Source organism: Vicugna pacos, chromosome 6, assembly GCF_048564905.1.
Source record: "Vicugna pacos chromosome 6, VicPac4, whole genome shotgun sequence".
NCBI classification, from domain to species: Eukaryota; Metazoa; Chordata; class Mammalia; order Artiodactyla; family Camelidae; genus Vicugna; species Vicugna pacos.
The window spans coordinates 53,145,771-53,164,632 of record NC_132992.1 but is presented as its reverse complement, the minus strand read 5'-3'; the positions used below and the strand labels follow the sequence as shown (position 1 = coordinate 53,164,632).

The 18,862-nt window shown below is 44.9% G+C and overlaps 1 protein-coding gene across 7 annotated transcripts in view; it reads left to right on the top strand.

Annotated features, from left to right (window-relative positions):
- Positions 1-18,862, top strand: part of NIN (ninein) — a 93,260-nt gene that overhangs the window by 13,813 nt on the left and 60,585 nt on the right. For 4 of the 7 annotated variants that reach the window (XM_072963035.1, XM_072963036.1, XM_072963032.1 and 1 more), the window contains exons 4-6: positions 5,972-6,053; positions 15,625-15,714; positions 17,264-17,433. In XM_072963035.1, coding sequence (XP_072819136.1) covers positions 5,972-6,053; positions 15,625-15,714; positions 17,264-17,433 — 342 coding nt within the window. The remainder of the gene's footprint in view (positions 1-5,971; positions 6,054-15,624; positions 15,715-17,263; positions 17,434-18,862) is intronic. The other 3 variants (XM_072963031.1, XM_072963037.1, XM_072963034.1) reach the window with 1 other exon arrangement.

The window sequence follows — 18,862 nt, the reverse complement described above, 5'->3', positions numbered from 1 at the left end:
ATTTCACTCATACTTTTATGAGTAGCTTCTTGTTTGGATGGAAGGGACTTAACAGTTCTTCCAGATTTTAGACTTCAGTGTTCATCTATATGACAGAGAAACCTAGAACCCAGAGCTTGGAAAAGTACGGTGACTTGTCTGAGGTCAGGCAAATTGTTTAAAGCAGCACCAGACTGGGAACCCAGACTTCCCAGGCCCTGAATATGAACGCATCTCTCCACAGCCTCCTCAGCCTCCACATATGCAGAAATAAATCTCATTCTCCATCCCCTGCAGCCCACCCCAGCCCCCGCCACATCGAGACAGTGTGCTGCTGGAGCCTAGTCTTTCAAGTTGGACCTGCATTCAAGTACTGACTCTTGTCATATTTTAGCCATGTGTGCAAATTGTCTTAAACATGCTGAGCCTCAGTTTCTTCATCAGTAAAATGGGAAAAATAATGCCCTCCTTATAAGATTGTGGTAAGGGTGACTTAGACTGTGTGTGCCAAAGGCTTGTCATAGAGCCTGGCACACAGTTAACTACTGTGTTCTGCATCTTTCTGTACACTCCCCTCCTCCATCCCTTACACACCGAGCGTGGGTTTTTGATAAATAGTGGACTTCCCAAGGATGATTTTCTGAGAAAGCTCATTAAAGGGGAGAATGGACTGACTGGAAACTCTCTTGTGTGGTAGTGGTTTGTGTCCGTTTCTATCCATAGGCAGGACTCCCTGCATCCGTCTTGGAGTACAACCTCATAAGGTCACTTCAGATTTTACAAATCTACCTTTTAAAATGGGCCTTTGCCTCTCTCCACGTTGTCTGCAGTAAATTAAGTCCTGAGTTGCGCAAATGCTGTATTTAGAGGAAAGCATTTCATGACTGTGTCTTTCATTATGAAACCACGTCTCTTTGTTCTTCTGTCATTTCTCTTTGCCCAGCGCTGTAAACGTTACTTTTCTCTCCATCGGCCTTCTGGTGAGTCCATATTTCTATGCCCATTTCCACTAACACTTCGTGTTTCTAACGTTCTTTCTTTGATTTCCCTTTGTATTGATAGACACAAACCTCCTAACTGTGATGATAGTTACATGGGCCTTTGTCTGGTCTAATAAACTCACTTGGTTGAACGCTGACTTGAGTCCTCTCATCTCGGGTCTGTGTGAAGCGCTACCTGCACACACGGGGCAGCCGTGTGCATCTGATCTCCGTGATTGCATGAGATGATTTTATGCAACATTAAGTTCCTTATTCTACTTCCTGTTGCAGGCTTTTCTTTCTTGTGGTTTGAAATAGCATTTGTTTCCGATACGGTGCTTCAGTTCTTTTTTCAGAAAGGCAAGTTGTGTTTCTCATGGAGCATTCCTATGAAATCTGGAGAGGAAAAATGATGAGGTAAATTTCTATTAAGCACTGATGACAGATGTCAAAAAATATCAGACTTGACTGGCCTTCCTGTTAATTTAGTTTAAATGTCATGTGTGTTTTTAGTCAGTCATGTAATTTTCCCGTTGCTGCAAACTGCCCTTAGAGGCAAACGAGATACAGGGATGCTTGTAAAATGAATGGCAGCAATTATTATTCAAATGAAGGGGTACCAACCAAGGGAGGCATGGCTTGGAAGCTAGTTACCGTGTGAGATTTAATTGCATTGTATATTTGTGAAGATTTCTCAATTTTAACAGATTACAATAGTAAAGCTCCCTTGGAGGAGAAAAATGCTACTTAAAAATTACAGGGGCTGAACTGAGTGAGCGCACTGATGCGCATTTCTTCACAATAGAGGGCGTTTATTCACGGTTTGGCTCTGGGTTGTGCCCTGAGGGGCTTTTCCAGCCCATCGGTATTCCTGAGCATTGGTGGGAAATAGCCATCACCTGCCTCTATTAGAGCACTTTCTTGAAAGATATGGAATTTACTGCTACTTAAAGTGGAAGGTCCAGTGCCTACGCCCTGGCAAGAAGGAAAATGACGATCAATTTAGGACTTAAAGCTGCTCCAGTTTTGATCAGCTTGCCCGGTTTTTGTTTGGGGATTTAAGATTCTTTTTGTGAGGGAAGAAGGGGCACCTAGATGGACTTTGTTGGATTATGAAGTGCTTCCTGGTTAATAATCATATGTAGTCATTTATAGACCTTTTTTCTTCTACAGTTCTGCTGATTTAATACATCCTAAGTCCATGGAAGCCTTTAAGCTCTGCCTGTGGCTATCTTGGAGAAGTCGAATTGGCCCTCTTTCCCCCTCTGCTGGCCTAGTAGGACATGCTTACTTATCAGAGACCCTTACCAGCTCCCCCCCCCCAAAGCATTTACCAGCTTCCGCCTCATGCTTACTAATCACCTCCCCCTCTCCTTCCTGTTCACCCCCTGACACATGCTGGAATCTGGAGTGTAGCTGGTAAACCACTTGAGGGCAGAGGTTATGGCTTTTCATGCTCTTGTGTCTCCTAAAGTCCCACAGTCCAGCGTTGCACATGGTGGCCTTGTGTAAAGTCAAAGATTTGACTTAGAACAGCAGAGGGATTTCCCTGAGAGGTCAGACCAGGAGTGGAGTGGGCCTGGGGCAGGCAGGGTGGCTGGACTTTGATGAGTCCAGTCAGAAGGGCTGGTTCTCCAAGTAACTCTGTCACTTCAAGACGTGTGGCCTTGGGCGGGACACAGGCCTTCTCTGAGTCTCTTTCTCACAGTTCTAAGGAGGGATGCCTTGTGGATGTGAGTGAGTCAAATGGCCAATTGTCCGAGAAAGGACAAACCTACAATAATACCCCCACTTATCCAGCATTATCCAGAACCCCCATTAATATAATGTTTGAATAACTGAATCCCTTACCCCATTTAACCATTGGGGATTGAAAAATTTTTATTGAGGTTTTACCCTACCAAAGAGTTTAATAAACATCATAAAGTTATTCTTGATCACTTAGCATCGTCCTGGTCTATCAGTTATTCTTCTGTATTGTAAGAGCAGTACCTCCAGGATTTATTGAGCAGCGTGCAGTTCCTTGCCTCAGCACTCAATAACCCCAGCCTATTAGGTTTTAAGTGCATATGTCTTTTTTTAAAAAGTTTTTTTAAGTATAACAAATTATGCTTATTTTTGTTTGAGGGAGGATAGTTAATGTCTTTTCTTGACCCAAGTATGTCAGTAGTGACTTCTTGTCCTTACCTTGAAGTGCCCTGTCTTTTTGTTGCTGCTTCTACTCTGTAGTGGGTTGGGAAGCAGGAGAAATGACGCTTGTAGTAAATCAGGTAGGATGAGAGGAAATAGCTCCTGAGCTGGTTCAGCGGCATTTTCCACGAGAAGAGCACGCCTTCCTCCACTTTGGACACCGCTGTTTGCTTCCCGATCGGCTGTGATGCTCTCCATCACCGAGGCTGCGAGAAAAGCTGCCTGTGTGAGGGAGGCTCATACTGTCTCAGAACTGGGTGTGTTTGTGTGAGGCCTAAGTGTCCCTTGATTCTGGTATAACTCATACAGTCTTGGAAGTTGATTAGAATCAACTTCCAGAGTATAGGTGTCTGTGTCATTTTTTCAGTGGGGAGTAAAACTGAGACACAGAGACCCCCGAGTGACCTGCATGGCTAATACTGACTGAGCTGAACTGTGTTTGGACTAAATTCAGAAGGGCTCTTTCCAGTGACCTCTAGCAAAACTAACACCTTGAGAAGCCCCAGCAGAGACCCGCAGAGTCAAATGGAAAAGATTTGAAAGTCTCAAGGCAAGCGCCTCCCTTCTGAAACAGAAGCCCCCTTCTGTTCGGCTCACTAACTGTGGCAATGAGAGACTCCAGCTTCACGGGCTCCCTGAGAGAGGAGAACTGCTGAGCTGGGGCCCCAGAACACGGCAGACTGGATCAGTTCCTCTGATGCCCGGCAGCTGCACAGATCTGGGGTGGGGGGGGTCGCTCCTGGGCCTCTGCGGTCACCCCACCTCCCCGACTTGGCTTGCTTGGTTACTCTCACAGCCTCGTTGCTTTACTTGAAAATATGGCCCCGTTTCTCTGTAAAAGTGGTGAGAACAGTCACCCCCATGACTGTTCCTATTATAATGTCAACTACCTACCTGAGTGCCCGCCAAGTCCCAGGAAGCTCTAGACACCTCACACAACTCTCATTTTATCTTCCTCAAGCCGCTGCGAGGAGGTGGTGGTGCTAACAACATAAAATCCGTGCTGTGCTCTTAGCACAGTACCCGCCTGACCCCCAGGACACTTCCTGAGAATATGCGCTCCATCCCAGTGAGACCTGGCACATAGCAGTTGCTCAATAAAGACCTGTTGCATGAATCATAAACATTAGTTGTTAGATAGCCCCATTTTTAAAGACAAGCAAATGAAAGCTCAGAGAGGTTTAGTAATTTAGCCAATTCACAGCTGGAAGTGAGTGGCTGAGCCAGAGTCAGGACCTTGAATCAGGTGGTTGCAGCAGAGAGACTGCGCTCCTAACCCTTCTACTGCCCACCCTGAGAGGAAGGCATGATTCTGGTAAGCAGTAGTTGATGCCGGGGTGGGAGATGCACCTCAGTGGGAGAGGCTTGGGTATGTGATGTTTATGGGTTGTCTGATTAGGAAGACAGCCTTGCCCCTAATATCTGAAGCTTGATGCCACAGTGCCTGAAGCCCATGTCTGACTCTGGCAGGACTGGGCCTCCCTCCCTCCCTAAGGCTTTTCAGTGATTTGTCAGCCATGAAACCTAATTAGCACAGTTTATAGTTCTACAATCTTTTAATCCTTCACTGATTGTACCACCTTGGCTCCTTAGCAGATACCCTCCCTCTCTTAACAGACTTCTGCTCTGGCTCCATAAATATGCTGATTTTTAGTCTGTGTGATCTAAAGGAATATGATTTTGGAAAGCAATTTCAAGTAATCAAAATGAATGTGGTAGAGAAATCATGTATTACGGAGAGTGTGGTAAATTGCAAGCATGTACGATTTCATGACATACGCATCTCAGTGGATTCTTTCCTTTGCATTGATTTGCGTGGATAAGATATGATTTCTTTCTTTTATTGTTTAAATAACTAATGAGGTTTGCTACTTTTTCAAATTTAATTCGAAAGTGGTTTTTATCTGGCCCTTATATTGAAACCTCTAGGCAATGTTTTGTAATGATGTCCAAAGAGACCCACAGCAGCAAAGATGATAAATTTACCAACTTTGTATTTACATAGGGGCTTCTGTATAATAGGTGCCACGTTATCAAACTAGAATTATGGTGGGAAGAAAAACCCTCTCCCTTCTGCCCCATGGTGAGATTACATAAATTTAAGTTACGGAAGAATATACTTGGCCATAAAGAAAATGATTTTACCTTTTTAACCAAAATAATATCCCAATTCTAACTGAGTATTAAGTAAAACTCACGTTCCTTCCTACTTCAGTCAGGGTAATTGTATTTTTAAGAATTCAGGAGAATGTTTCCCAGGGTTCTTTTATCCTTTGTCTTTGCTATTGATTTCTGCTTGTTTATAGGGGCCTTGGGAGATTAATATTATATACCTGCCTCAGGCAAGACTCTATTCAAGTCATCCTGAAAGATAGCTTACTCCTCTCTAGAATGTCTTAAGAGATGAAAGCGTCTTTGGGACATTGTAACAAAGGATCGTTTACTTGGGAAGTTTCTCCTAATATCTAACCTAACATCTTTTTCTTCTGGTCTCGTTCAGAAAAATAAAAGGAGCTAAGGGTTCAAAACCTATCTGTTTCTGAGTTTATAAAGAGGGTTTTGCTGTGTCATTTCCCCCCTCAGGGTTGAATAAATATTTGATATTAATGTTTGTGACACTGGTTTGTCAGAAATGATCAGCCTGTTTTCTCTTCAGTGCTTGAGAGAAACGAAGGAAAAATGGAACAAAAACAGGTTACGTGACTCAGGTTACATTGAGGCTGTCAGGACACCAACAAATGGCTCTGAAACCTTGTAGGTGGGTTTGCTTCCTTAAGGCTATGGAAACTATTTTGAATTGATTTTGAATTGTTTATTTTTAGGTGCATTTTGACCAGTTTAAAGAAGCATTAATCCTTATCCTGTCTAGAACGCTATCAAATGAAGAACACTTTCAAGAACCAGGTAAGGACATTAACTTTTTTTCTCTTCATTCCACTTTCAAAGTTGTCCAGGGAAGAATTTGGGGACCTGGAAGCATGTCTGTAAAAGATTTGGGGCATCTGCCTCCCTTAGATTGAGCAGCTATTTTCAGTGACTCGTCCTTCGACATTGTCGTAAAAGCCTTGCAGCTGTGACGCACTTAGATGAGACTTCTCCACCACAAGAGCGAATCATGGAAGAAATAACTGGATTGTTCCCAGGCGATGTGTCAGATGGTGTGGCCGTAGCTCATTCCTGGAGTGAGCAGCGTGGAGCTCCCTCTGTCCTCCTTTCCTGTGAACATGGAGCAATGTGAATTGGGGAGAATTTTGTCTGAAGGAAGAAGGGTGGCCAGCGTAGAGATAATTTTATTCAGTCCTAGTGGGGCAGTGACCCTCTGTTATCGAGATTATCACGTTTTATGGCAATTGTTTTTCTAGCTCCTCCTCTCAAGTGGTAGTTCCTTGTGGACCATGTTGTCTCTTTTAGTATTTTTAGTGCCCGGTCGGATGCCTAGCACATAGTAAGTATTCAATGAATGGTATGAAATGAAAAACTTGATATTATATTTCACATATTTTTTTTGTAAAGGCACCATAAATTATGACCCATCATTGTTTTATATATCTCTAAGAAGAAAAATTCTTCCTAATTATAATGCCATTGATTGTAAGACACCTCATTATTTCAGAATGTTCAAATCTGAGGGTGGGGTGCGGAGAGGGGCAGGTTATGTTTTAGAGTCAATTAAATAGGGTAAATATTTAAGGGGAAGTCTAAAAAGAGTTGAAATTTATATTGTAGTACAGTCTGGTTTTATTAAAAAGAATCCATGGCTATCAGGGGCTAAGGTTAGAGGTTGGCTATAAAATGGCACAAGGGAATTTTGGAGGTGATGAAACTGTTAATAACTTGATTGTGATGGTAGTTACAGATTTTACAAGCTTTTCTAACCCACAGAATTGCTCACCACAAGGGTGAAATTTACTCTATGTAAACTCTACCTCAATAAACCTCAATGACTTTAAAAAAAGAGGACACTGAAACTGTGGTCCAGTTTTGAGACTGAAGTGAAATCATTAACATGCTGTCACTACAAGGAGTCGTGCAGGGTGACCTGTGCAGGAGAAGCCCAGCTGGGAGCTCATTTCTTACCCTCACCACTGAGTTCTTCCCTGTCCCCTCCGCAGCACTGCAGACTTGTGTCACATGTGTGAACTCTGCATTTAGCAGTGCTTTGGATTCCAGATTGCACCTCCCCCTTTTTGCTAATGGTGACCACCCCTAGGAAGGTTATTGTCAACTCTGGAGTTTGCCAGAGCTCTCTAAGAGCCCCTAGTGGGCCTGGGAGGGAGGTTGTTGCATTCTAGAGATTTTCCATACGAAAAGTAAAATTTCTGTGGGTGACCACTGCTGGAACATGGACTTTTGTGCTTATGGCAGGGGGGGTGGTCCTCACATGTTATTGGTAGTTCTCCTTTTTTAAGGTTGTCATCTTGATAACAATAGTGTGTGAGATCTAGGCACCCTGACTAGAGCTCTGGTGACACCACCCCACCCTTTTTAGTTAATATGAGTGTAGGTACCATAAGCTTAAGTTCAGTGTTCTCTGTGCCTGTAATGGGGTTTCTGCGGGTTTGGGACAGGCAGTCCTGCCACTAGTCCATGGGATCGTTTTGCTGCCCTTTCTTCAAAATCTGTATTGTTACTTGCCCAAAAATTGACATAATAAATACAAGAATTGATGATAACCACAAATGCGAAGGATGCCCTGTGGAGCTGTGCAGTGTTGGGATGTGAATAATAGGAGAGTAGGATGAGGAGGTGGATGATGGCTGGCCCAGCCTGCTGGCAGCCAGGAAGTAGGTTTGTGAGTCCAGCTCCAGCTCCAGACGCTGGTTTCATAGTTACTGTTGTTTAGCCTGAGGCCATGATTTGGACAAGTCTTCCAGGGCGACAGGCAGAAGGATTTTATAGTTCACTGTGTGCTCCATCCTTTGGGTGGGTTGCAGCGAACCTCTGTCACAGAGCTGCCCCTAATCAGTGTAATGAGGCAGCCAAGTTCGTATTGATATCATTTCATCCAGCATATGTGGGACTCCCCTAAGGTTTGACTCGACCCAGTAAAATCTAGGATTAAGCCTGTGCTTTAAGAGTTTGATCTCATCTGAGCCTGGGAGTCATCCCTTCTTTGTTCCTGAGCATCTCTGTCTCCTGCCTGTCACTCCCTGGCCCTTCCAGTTGTCCTGGGGATCACACACCTCTTTCCCTCAAATGTTCTCCCACTCACGCTGCCCCGTGACTCCACCCGCACATGCTGCCTGGCTTGGCTGGCGGGAGACAGAGCAGGAAAGGTCAGGGCTCAAGTTCTGTGCATCAGGAGGCCCCTGAGTTCCCCCCTTTCCTCCCCTTGCAGAAGATAACTACCCCTTAAATCCCAGGCCGCGTGGTTGTCGGCCTGGCGTGGACGCTGCCGTTTTATCCATAAGCGAACTGAGGCTTGAAAGAGGGATGTTGCTTAACTGAAGTCTCACAAATCGCGGCAGAGAAGACGCTGACGCTGTGTCACCCAGGGCTGGGCTCCAGGAGGCTTTGGTGTAAAGATGCTGGCCCTCAGGTGGGTGAGCTGGGGGCAACCCAGTCCTGGCAGCGCAGCCCGGCCAGAAAGGTTCTGACCAGTGGCCCGAGGCAGAGAAAGGGAGGGAGGAAGAGCAAGCTTCACCTGACCCGCGCTGACAGGGATGCCTGTGTCCTCAGCATTACTTGGCTGCTCTGTACTTAATTCATCTTCTACAATAAGGGGCCAGGGCTGTGGCGTTTTTGTCTTGCCTTTTGAAATCAGCGGGCCTACTGGACTTGGAGAGAAAGGATTACCCTTAAACAATGGAAAGTGACAGCAAAAATAGGAGGGTCAGAGTGCACAGCCTTCGGCACCGAGTGGGTCATGAATTGATACTTTATAAGATTTGTATAAGTCAAAAATATCAGATGCTGCACCTGACTATATAGAAAATCCAGCTTGATGTGGTAGAAAGACCCTTCAGCCAGCAGTTATGAAATGCTGGCTCTGCCCCTCTCTTTGGGTGGCCTTATAATCACAGCCTCTGTGGTCTTTGGTTACCTCATATGTGAAGGTAATTGTACTGGAAAGTGCTTAAAATCCATTTAGCTCCAAGATTCAATTGTGTTGTCTCCGAATATCTGAATGACATCTACATTATGAGAAAAGCTTGCTTTGTGCTTCCGTAAGATTTTACCCAACATAAACTGACACCGTAAATTTCTGCTTCCTAAGGACAAATGCCCAGTGTATTTTATGCCATTATATTCTTCTAATAAAAGGCAGTTCTTTATAAATCATACAAAAGCAAAGCTATCATGGGATTTGAGAGGAGATGGAATTGTAATTATTTCCATAGTCTTGGGTTCTGCCATTTATAACTTCTCTGAGATACGGTTTCTTTATTTTTAAAATTAAAGGGTGTGGACTAGATGGTTTTCAGCATCTTTTTAACTCCGATGCTCTTGCTTCTAAGACTCTTAGGAGAGAGATTTTCCTCTAAAAAGCAACAAAAACAACAGTAACAGCAACACAGTGAAAAACACTGAAATTCAGATAAGGGCAGAGAAATGGATTGGGGGTGTTGGGAGTCCTGTGTCAATTCCAGAGTGATCAGCATTGCTGGTGGCAGAGCTTCCTTGTTTCTATGTATACACTTTAATGTTTAAGTTATTTTCCTAGACTAAGGGAGGGACAACAACTTTATTATTATTTATTCAATTTGCTATAGCTTTGGGCTGTAGGATTTTTGTAGTGGAAATACTGGCACAGACTCTAAGCTACATGGTATCAGCATGCTGTCCGGATCTGCTCCCCAGAGGTTTTGTCCTTGTTTGATGCATCTTGCATTAGATTTCTGCTCTGTGGTAGATGTTAGCATAAAGCCGAAAGCCCCTTCTTTCCCTGACGTGGCTCATGTACAGTGTCTTTCCTTTGTTTATCTGGGAGGGAAAACTCAAGTTTGGAAAAGCTAAATCATTAGAAAAATAAGGCAGGAAGGGCATGGTTTCAGTGTAGATGATTGAGGGTTTTGGGTCATAAATGTTCCTGATTCCGGGAACTGCCCTACTTTGAGTTATTTTCCTTATATTTTGGAGAAGCTATAAATATAACAAACACCTATCTCTTCATTCGCTCAGCAAGTGTCCATTGAAGCAGGTCTTATGGCCAGACAGTGGGCGAGATCCCGATTCACAGTGATTGAAGATTTGTGTTTCAAACTGTATTCAGAGTTGGGTCAGGCCCTGAACTCTGGCTGAAGGCCCTGTTTTTAGGAGATACACACAGATGGCCCAGCAGGCATGTTCTCTTGTCCTCTTTCTGGTCGAGTGAGATAAGTAAGAACTTAGTTCCCTGTTCCCTTGGTATATATGAGATGCTAACAGTGAGGAACAGAAAATTTCTTCAAAAGTTGAAAGCAAGGTAAAATCACTACCATTAACCACCACCACCATCAAAAGACAATGTGGGGTGGGGGAGAGGGTATAGCCCAGTGGTAGAGCGCGTACTTAGCATGCATGAGGTCCTGGGTTCACCCCCAGTACCTCCATTAAAAATAAATAAACAAACAAACAAACAAACCAACAAACCTAGTTACCTCCCCCCTGCCAAAAAAGACAGTGGGAGGGTTAATTTCCTCAGGTCAGAGGAAACTGGAAACACTCGTGCCCACTGGTGGTCACGTAGGATGATAGGACCTTCTTGGAATTATGTAAAACGGGAAGCACCAAAAACTGTAAGTGCCTTTGGCTAATCAATGTCACTCTCTGATTTTATGCTATGGAAATAATTGTGGATGTGCACAAAGATGTGCGTTAAGTACAGTCATTTAAAACAGTAAAATTTTAAAAATACATGTATATATAAAGCGTAAGTATTTGCAGCGTATTGGTTACGCAAAGGATGGTTTATCTGTAATCGGAGACTAAGCCGCTATCCCACTATGCTGTAGGACACTTACTGTTATGATTTTACAGAGAGTAGGAAGGCTCTCTTTTTATAAAAATATTATAAGTATATGTTTAAAAAAGAGAGAGAGATACCCCTCTTATTTAAAATTAAATAGGCTGGGGAGGATTTTGATAATGAAACTGTTGTGCTGATGTCAGTTTATTTCAATTCCAGTGTGTGAGAAGGTGTCCAAACCAGGGGCAAGAAACTGATAGTTTTCTACAGGGAGTCTTAGAGAACTGGTGTGTCCTCTGACGTCAGCTGACTGATGAAGGGACTGGAGATGACGAGGAGAAGATTAGGGCAAGAGTGAGACAGAGGCAGCTGCAGTTTCTGAGATGATGCGCTGGACCACGTCACTGCATTTGCCAGTAATCTTACCCATCGCAGCAAATGAGGTCAAGGAATCTGCTGCATGGCTGGGGGCGGTGAGACTCTCCCTGATTCTGCTCCGCTGGTCCCAGGCCACCGCTGGCCCCTCAGGAGTCTGGGAGGGGGGACCCGGTGGGGTGTGGCCGGAGCTTCCAGGGCAGGAGCTCCCTGAGAGAGCCGTGACCTTGCCCCGCGGATCTCCTGCTGTTTTCCCTTCCTCCCAATGAGGAGACTCAGCCTGAGGACGTTAAGTACTCCTGGCCTTGAAAAGGACCGAGGTCCAGGTCCATTTGAATCCACAGCCCACAGGCTCTTTCCATGAAGCCTTGCTGCCCTGGAAAGCATTCAGTCTGGCTGGCTAGGTCATTCTAACATATAAAATGCTTTTAGAAAAATATGACCAGCATCATTATTAAATTGGAAACTCAACAGCACGGGTTGCACTAAATTCCCAGAAAAAAAGGTTTCGTGAAAGTTGTACCAAGCAGTTACTTGAAAGAATTGAGTTTTGAGTTGAGCCTTGAACAATGAGGGGGATTCAGTTAGGTGATAAGTGACTGTCTACCTTCTTCCCCAAAATAGCTCAAGATGCAGGCAGGGCCTTTGGACAGGGAGCGGCAGACTGGTCCTCCTGGAAGAGGCTGGGCAACTCTCACATCATCATCATCAGCTCAGAGTTCTTCCTGTTGACTGATCTTCACCTGCTTTAGGGCGTAGGTAGACTCGTCAGACCAGTCAGCCTGAGGTTGCCGGGCTGCACCCGTCCACCCCCTCGAGGAGGGCTAGCCTTCCCTTCAAAGCTTCCCTTCCAGGCAAGCCTAATCAGAGCCACCCTATTACTTTTGTGCCCAGAAGCCCCTGTATTCCAGCAGGAGACATCACTCACGTTGGTGAGAATGGATGTGGAGGCTCCTCCTAAAATTCTGTCATTGCATCCAGGGAGGGCCCATGAGCCTCACCTGAACATGTGCATGTGGCGTGGAGATCCGGGGAGAGAGGCATGGTGGGTGAGCATGGTGCCTAGGAGAGGGCTGTGTGCCCACAGGAGTGTGGGGTGAGGCCCCTGCCTGCTGATGCCCCGGCCCCACAGAGATGGGGGGCACCCTGGGAGGCAGAAGGAATGGCAGATAATGTCCGAAGGCTTTCCAGGTGTCTTTTTTATGTTGTTCATTCTCTCCTGGCCTCTTCCCTCCACTCCCCAGGACATCTCCCTCCTCATCCCTTCCTTTTTCTCCCTCTCCTGCTCACCTCTGCCCTCCTCTCCTCCTCAGCCCCTCACTCCGCTCCTCCCCTGCCTGCTGGTCCCTAACCCATCGCTTCCTCCTGCTTCCCCTCCTCCTCCCTCCAGAGACCTCAAGCTCTCTGCCCATCTTCTGTCCCTCACCTCCTTCTCTCTCTGTTGGTCTCAGTCTCTCTCTCTGTCTCTCTCTGCTTCTTTCTGTCTCCATCTCTCTCTCTGTCTCTGTCTCCCTTTGATTCTTTTCTTCCCCTCTCCCTTATTTAGTATCGGGCGTGGGCTTGCACTCTAACGTGTGATCCCTGTGCAGTGGTGTGCTCAGAGTTGGCGAGAAGGTGGGGTGTGCGGCGGGGCTGGCGGTGCTCGTTTGCTGCCTGACCGCCTCTTTCCAGGGATGCTTCGTGGGGGTGCCCATCCTGAGGTTTGCATGTGCTTCATTTTTGACTTCTCATTTTCGAATGGGTTTCAGGAATCCTGTGAGCTGAGCGGTAGTATGGAGGGCCTCAGGCTGACATTCCCGCTGTGCCAAGGTCCTCTGCAGCGGGTGGTGTCTCTGGGAATGACCTCCCAGGCTAACTAAATGGGGCAGGAAAGGAAGTAGAAAGCAAGGGTCTGCATGAGCAATTCCAAAATAAGGATATCAGTACCGCAGAGGCAGGGCTTCCTTCTTCATCCAGGAAATCTCTCAGGTGATTTTTGGGAATGGGGTCATTTGAGTCAAAAAAAAGATAAAATATCCACCTTCTCTCTCAATAAGTACAACATAATACATTCCCATGGCAGATGTTCAATCAATACACATTAAATGAGTCCAGCTAACACTGGGGTGCACCTTCGAATCTCCCCTTTAACTTCCCGTGTATGTGCCTCGTCCCCAGGCCTAAGCTTTTTTTTTTTTTTAAAAAAAAAAGCATTGATGGAATAAATAGTGTTCAGGCTTTCTTTTGGGTAACTATTTCAGCTTCCTCTTGGGTCCTCACTGCTTTGCCTTTTGCCATTGGGAGAACTGAGGGTTCAAAGGGCAGTCTGCATCGCACAGGTGGCTGGGTCAGTTCTAGGAAGGGTATGGAGTGCGCACTGCCCTGCTGGCGAGCGGGTGGGGGGGAGAGAGAGAGTGAGAGAGCGAGAGAGAGTGCTGGGGGAGGCATGGGTGGGCGAGTGGCTGCTGGAGGTCTTCTCTGCCTGCAGCTGCCCTGTTTCCCTGTTCCAAGGGGTCGCTTTCATTTACATCGTATCCCACTTTTTCTTTTATCATAAGTGCAAGACCTTCTCCTCACAAGTCATCCATGTGCCCTTTGGTTCATCCCGATTCTGGGAAGCGAGCATTATCACAGCTCTGGAGTTTCTCCTCCTGGTGCTGTCAGGGGCTGCAGGAGTCCAAGACTGCTCTGGGCAGGCTGGACTTGTCCTTCAAAGCTCATTTGCATCTTGATGTACTGATGCCAAACAGGGAAAAGGGAAAATAGGAAAGAAGGGAAAATGGCTGCAAAACCTGACAATCCAGGCAGAATCATAAATATACATTCAAGGAAATAAAACACTGGAAGTACAGCAGTTGTGTGATTGATGTTTGGTTTTTTCCCATGGGCTTTCATATCCCTCTTGGAGCTCATGATTGGAGCAGTTATTAACCCTTATGGTCAAGGAAGCGATATGTAAGTCATTTCATTTCTTAGTAAATTAAATAACCCTATATTATCTGGCATAGATAAAATTGTTCCAGGATAAAACCCTGAAATACATAAGTTACACCTGGATGCTCTCATAAAGGAAAGAAACTTTGCCTCAGGGCTGTGGTTTGGCAAGTCTTTGTGGACAGGGTAAGGAAGGAGTTAGGCCTCGTGTAAGAGCATCTTACACGCCCCATGGAGGTCTCCTGTTCAGTGGCCTGCCGCTGTGCACTTCGAAAGCCCTGCTTGAGACTGATAAGGAGAACCTTGCAGTTTTCAGGTGCCTAACACAGCAATGGCTGTGGCCCACAAGTGTTCTCTCTGGACCCCCTTATTTTGCTCTCTTCCCCTTCTTATCCTGTAAGTGTGGTGAGGCTGATGCTCTAAATAGAAGGATATGTGAATGTGTTAAGTCAAAAAGGTGACTATTTTTAATTGGTGTGATTAGTCTAAGTCTCTATTGGCTCCATGGATGGTTTGTGAAATTTCGTATGAGGAGACTTTAATACCCCATTTTTCCTTTGTGTGTGCTAATATCTTCCAAAAAGATTATGCATTTTAATAGATTGCTCTAGAAATTGACTTTGTGATGTATGTACATTCTGTGAAAGTTATTAACTTACAGTTTACTCAAAATTGGTTTTTATAATTGAAAAATAAAATTAATTTAAAAATGAAAATGGAAAAATAAGTAACTATATAAATAAACCAAAACCCCACAGGATCCCTAATGTTCATGGTGTATGACCTTTCATTGCTTAGAAAAAGAGCTGTTTCCATTGTGTAAATATACCACAACTTCTGTATCCAGTACACCAGAAACTGACACATTGTAAACTCACTATACTTCAATTAAAAAATAAAAAGAGCTGTTTCAAATCCACCACCCCTCCTTACAGGGCGTCGAGTATTTAGTAGCAAATCACTAGGGAACCACTTCATCCACAGGTGGGTTTTTCATTAAATCACTGTGGGTTGTTGTGTTTGTTTTGTTTAAGACTGTTGCTTTGTCCCACTGCTTTTTTTTCCCCTCTGAAAAAGCACAGCATGCAGGAAGAGTTCTTTTGCCACTTCCTTCCCCAGACCGTGACTGTGTTCTCACGCTGGGAAAATCCCACGTTCCACCGTCTGACGTTACACACTTTCCTTTTAATCTTTTCCAAGCCCCCATCATCACTAATGGTGTATCTTGTTGTCTGCCACTAAACCTTAAGAGTATGTAATAAATTAAGGATGGTTCTGCATTGCCTCTTATCTGACTAGCATCTGTGGCTGTCAGCTGCCAACAAGTAGCTCGGGTGTCTGGGCCGCTCCTGAATGCTCACAAGCTGACACATTCTCTTCTGATAAAAGGTACCTTCAAATGTGCATGTGACTTTCAATATCAATGTTGTACGCTTGGGACACTTCCTGTCAGAGAATCGCTCGACCTAATGAAATGACCTGGCTGGGGCTTTGAAAAAGCTGGATATAAATATCGCTGGAAATTATAGAGCAGACATAAATACTTCACTCTGAGCTTTGCCGAGCATTTTCGGGATGTTTCCAACCACATTTGTGAAATCTGAGCTTATCCTAGAGGAAGGGCTGGGAGGGGGGAGGACAGAGTTAGTCCACAGGGTCACCAGTCCTCCCAGGGAAACTGCAGAATAGCTACCCTAACACGGTTTCAGTGGTGATAAAGGAGGGGTTTTGTTCTTTTAGCTCTTATCTAATCAGCTACCCTTGTTCTGATGATATGTGTACAGACCTCATCTAAAAATCTGCACGTCTGAGTTCAGACAAATCTTGTTAAGACTGTCATGTTCAAACAGAACGCATATTATGTTCTCCAGAGAGACAGCTTGTCTGTGTGGGTGATAAGAACTGAAATCAAAGCATTGCCAATCTTATATTTTAATGGAATATTTTATTCTCCTAACTCTGCACAAGGTACTAAAATAAATAAATATCTGAGCTGATACTTGCATTGAGTGAAGTATTTATTTAATTGCTTTAAAGCTACCATTGTAGAGAAGGGTTAGTATGTGGTGGTGGTGGTGGTGGTGGTGGTGGTGGTGATGATGGTAGTGGTGGTGGTGGTGGAGAAGGTGAAGGTTGTGGTGAAGGTTGAACCTGAGACATGTTATATCAGATTACTGAAGTCCTTCAAGGTCAAGAGATTCCTTGCAGATTCCTTTTTATTTTGTACAACACCAAAGCTCCTGAAGAGAAAAGCACATGGTACACCATTTTCTTAACGCAATTTTGCATTTGCTATTTTATTCTACAGCTTTTAATTTTATCATGAAATCTGGATGCCAGGTTTCAAATAAGTGATAAGCTGTCATTAATTGATTAGGATCCCAGTGTGTCAGTTTCTTTGTTCAGTCATCCTTCTTGTCCGATGGATCAGAAAATGAGAGGGTTAAAAAAGGAGTCACTAAGGTACGAGAAGGGTGTGTTCCAGACCCATTGGTGTGAATGCTAACTTTGCAGTGCTGATATGGTGTTCATTTTATCATCATTTTCCAAGGCTTCCTTCAACATGTCTCTTTGGTAATATGATCCCTCCCTCTTGCTTTCCCTTTCTCTACAAAACAGAGCTTAACAGAAGAACAGCTATGACCCCTCAATTTGTCCTGATCTGAATTCTGCACTTTGAAGCAAATACCTCACTGCTGGCTTAGCATCTCTCCAGTCCTATGCTGAGACCTACTGGGGTGCTATAAATCATTCGGAATTAGAAGCTGTTCTCTGCCTCTGACCTGGTGGCTCCCACACGCCCACATCCGCCACAACTGGCAAATGGTGGTGGTTTATTTTGGGGCTGGTATAAGAGGCTGTGTCTGAAGGCTGTGATTGTCAATTAAGGGCTAAGATTGTCATGTAATGTGGCCTCAACTCTTGTCTCCTTGCCCAGACTGTACTCTGGAAGCTCAGCCCAAATATGTTAGAGGAGGGAAGCGTTATGGACGGAGGTCCTTACCTGAATTTCAAGAATCCGTGGAGGAGTTTGCAGAGGTGACCGTGATTGAGCCACTAGATGAAGAAGCGAGACCTTCACGCGTCCCAGCCAGTGACCGCAGTGAGGTAAGACATTGGACAGGCACATCCACCTGGACCACAGGTGTGGATACCCATGGGTACCCACATCATTGTGCAGAGACAGGAGGACTGAGGGGGGTTATGGCTTTTCTCAGTGACCAACTACTTGATAATCTTACTGCCTTTTGGATATATGTGAGTACTTTTTCTATTGTTTGTTTCATCTCTGAACTTCTTTGGAGAACTGACTTTTCTGTGCATGCTGTATGCTTTTACCTTTTTGAATTCAGTTATTTTTATATTTCCTGAGGTCTGCCACTTCTAGATTTTCTTGGGACTATCTCTCCTCCATGGCACTGTCATTTTTAGTTATGTAAAAAGCTGACCAGCTGCCTCCCCCCAAATTGTAATGCAGTGTTCGTGACAGGTAGGAAATGAAAGCAGTGTGTGCAGGTATTTCAAGAGCTAGCATCTCAAAAAAAAGAAAAGACAAGAAAAGAAAAGCAGCTAGCATCTCCTCTCTCATGGTGGGGTGAAGCAGCTTTGAAACTTTGTCCTTGTCGCAGGCTCAGCAGTTGCCAGGCTTCTGTTGCCCCCAGGAGAGTCTGACTCCCCAGTGATCAGAGATTCCCCTGCCTCCCTCACCTCCCTTCTTTTCATTTTACACGTTGCCATAATCTGCCAATAAAGGAGAAGCAGTAACATTTTCTTTTTTCTTTCTTTCCGGCTCATTTACCAGCATCCCATTTATAGAACATGGTTGAACGTGCCAGGCTGAGCAAGCTCTAAATATTTCTTGCAAATCCCAGCTTAGACTGGGGGCGCAGATAGTTCAGATGCTTATAGAAGCTGGGAAAGAGACAAAGTGCCTCAACTTCCTTAAAGTAGTCTGTAGGTTATAGGTTGACTGGGGGGATGTGTGTGTGTTATGGTCAAGTGTCCATGTTCAGCTTATTGAAATCTACAAGAAGCTTGCTCCCATAATGTCCCCAGCAGTCAGACAGCTGGCATCTTCAGCTTTCCAGACTACCGACAAACCCACAGGCAACTGGAAAGAGCCCCAGTATTGAGCAGAAATGAAATCGGATGCAAGTACCGCAGTTTAGAAGACATGTGACTGGTCTGCTCATCAGAAGAAGTTTATACCATTTTTTAAAATCAAGTGATACCTGTCCTCACAATTAGAAGTGAAGGAGCAGTGGCAGAAATATGAGCGAGAAGAGAGAAAGAAAAGCAGGCTAGAGAGGGTGAGAGGGAGAGAAACCACGAAAATGGTGTGAGAGGAGTGTGGGTGAGAAGTGACGGCTGAAAACAGAAAAGACCCTGAGAAGCAAGAACGAAAACTTTGCCTGGGGCCAGTGGGTCTGCGGCAGAGGCTACTTCTCTTCATGGTTCAGTCGGTTTCAGACCCTTTCCTGGGTCTTTTTGAGAATTTAGATATGGCCCTCTCCCCAGTAAAACACATAGACTCACA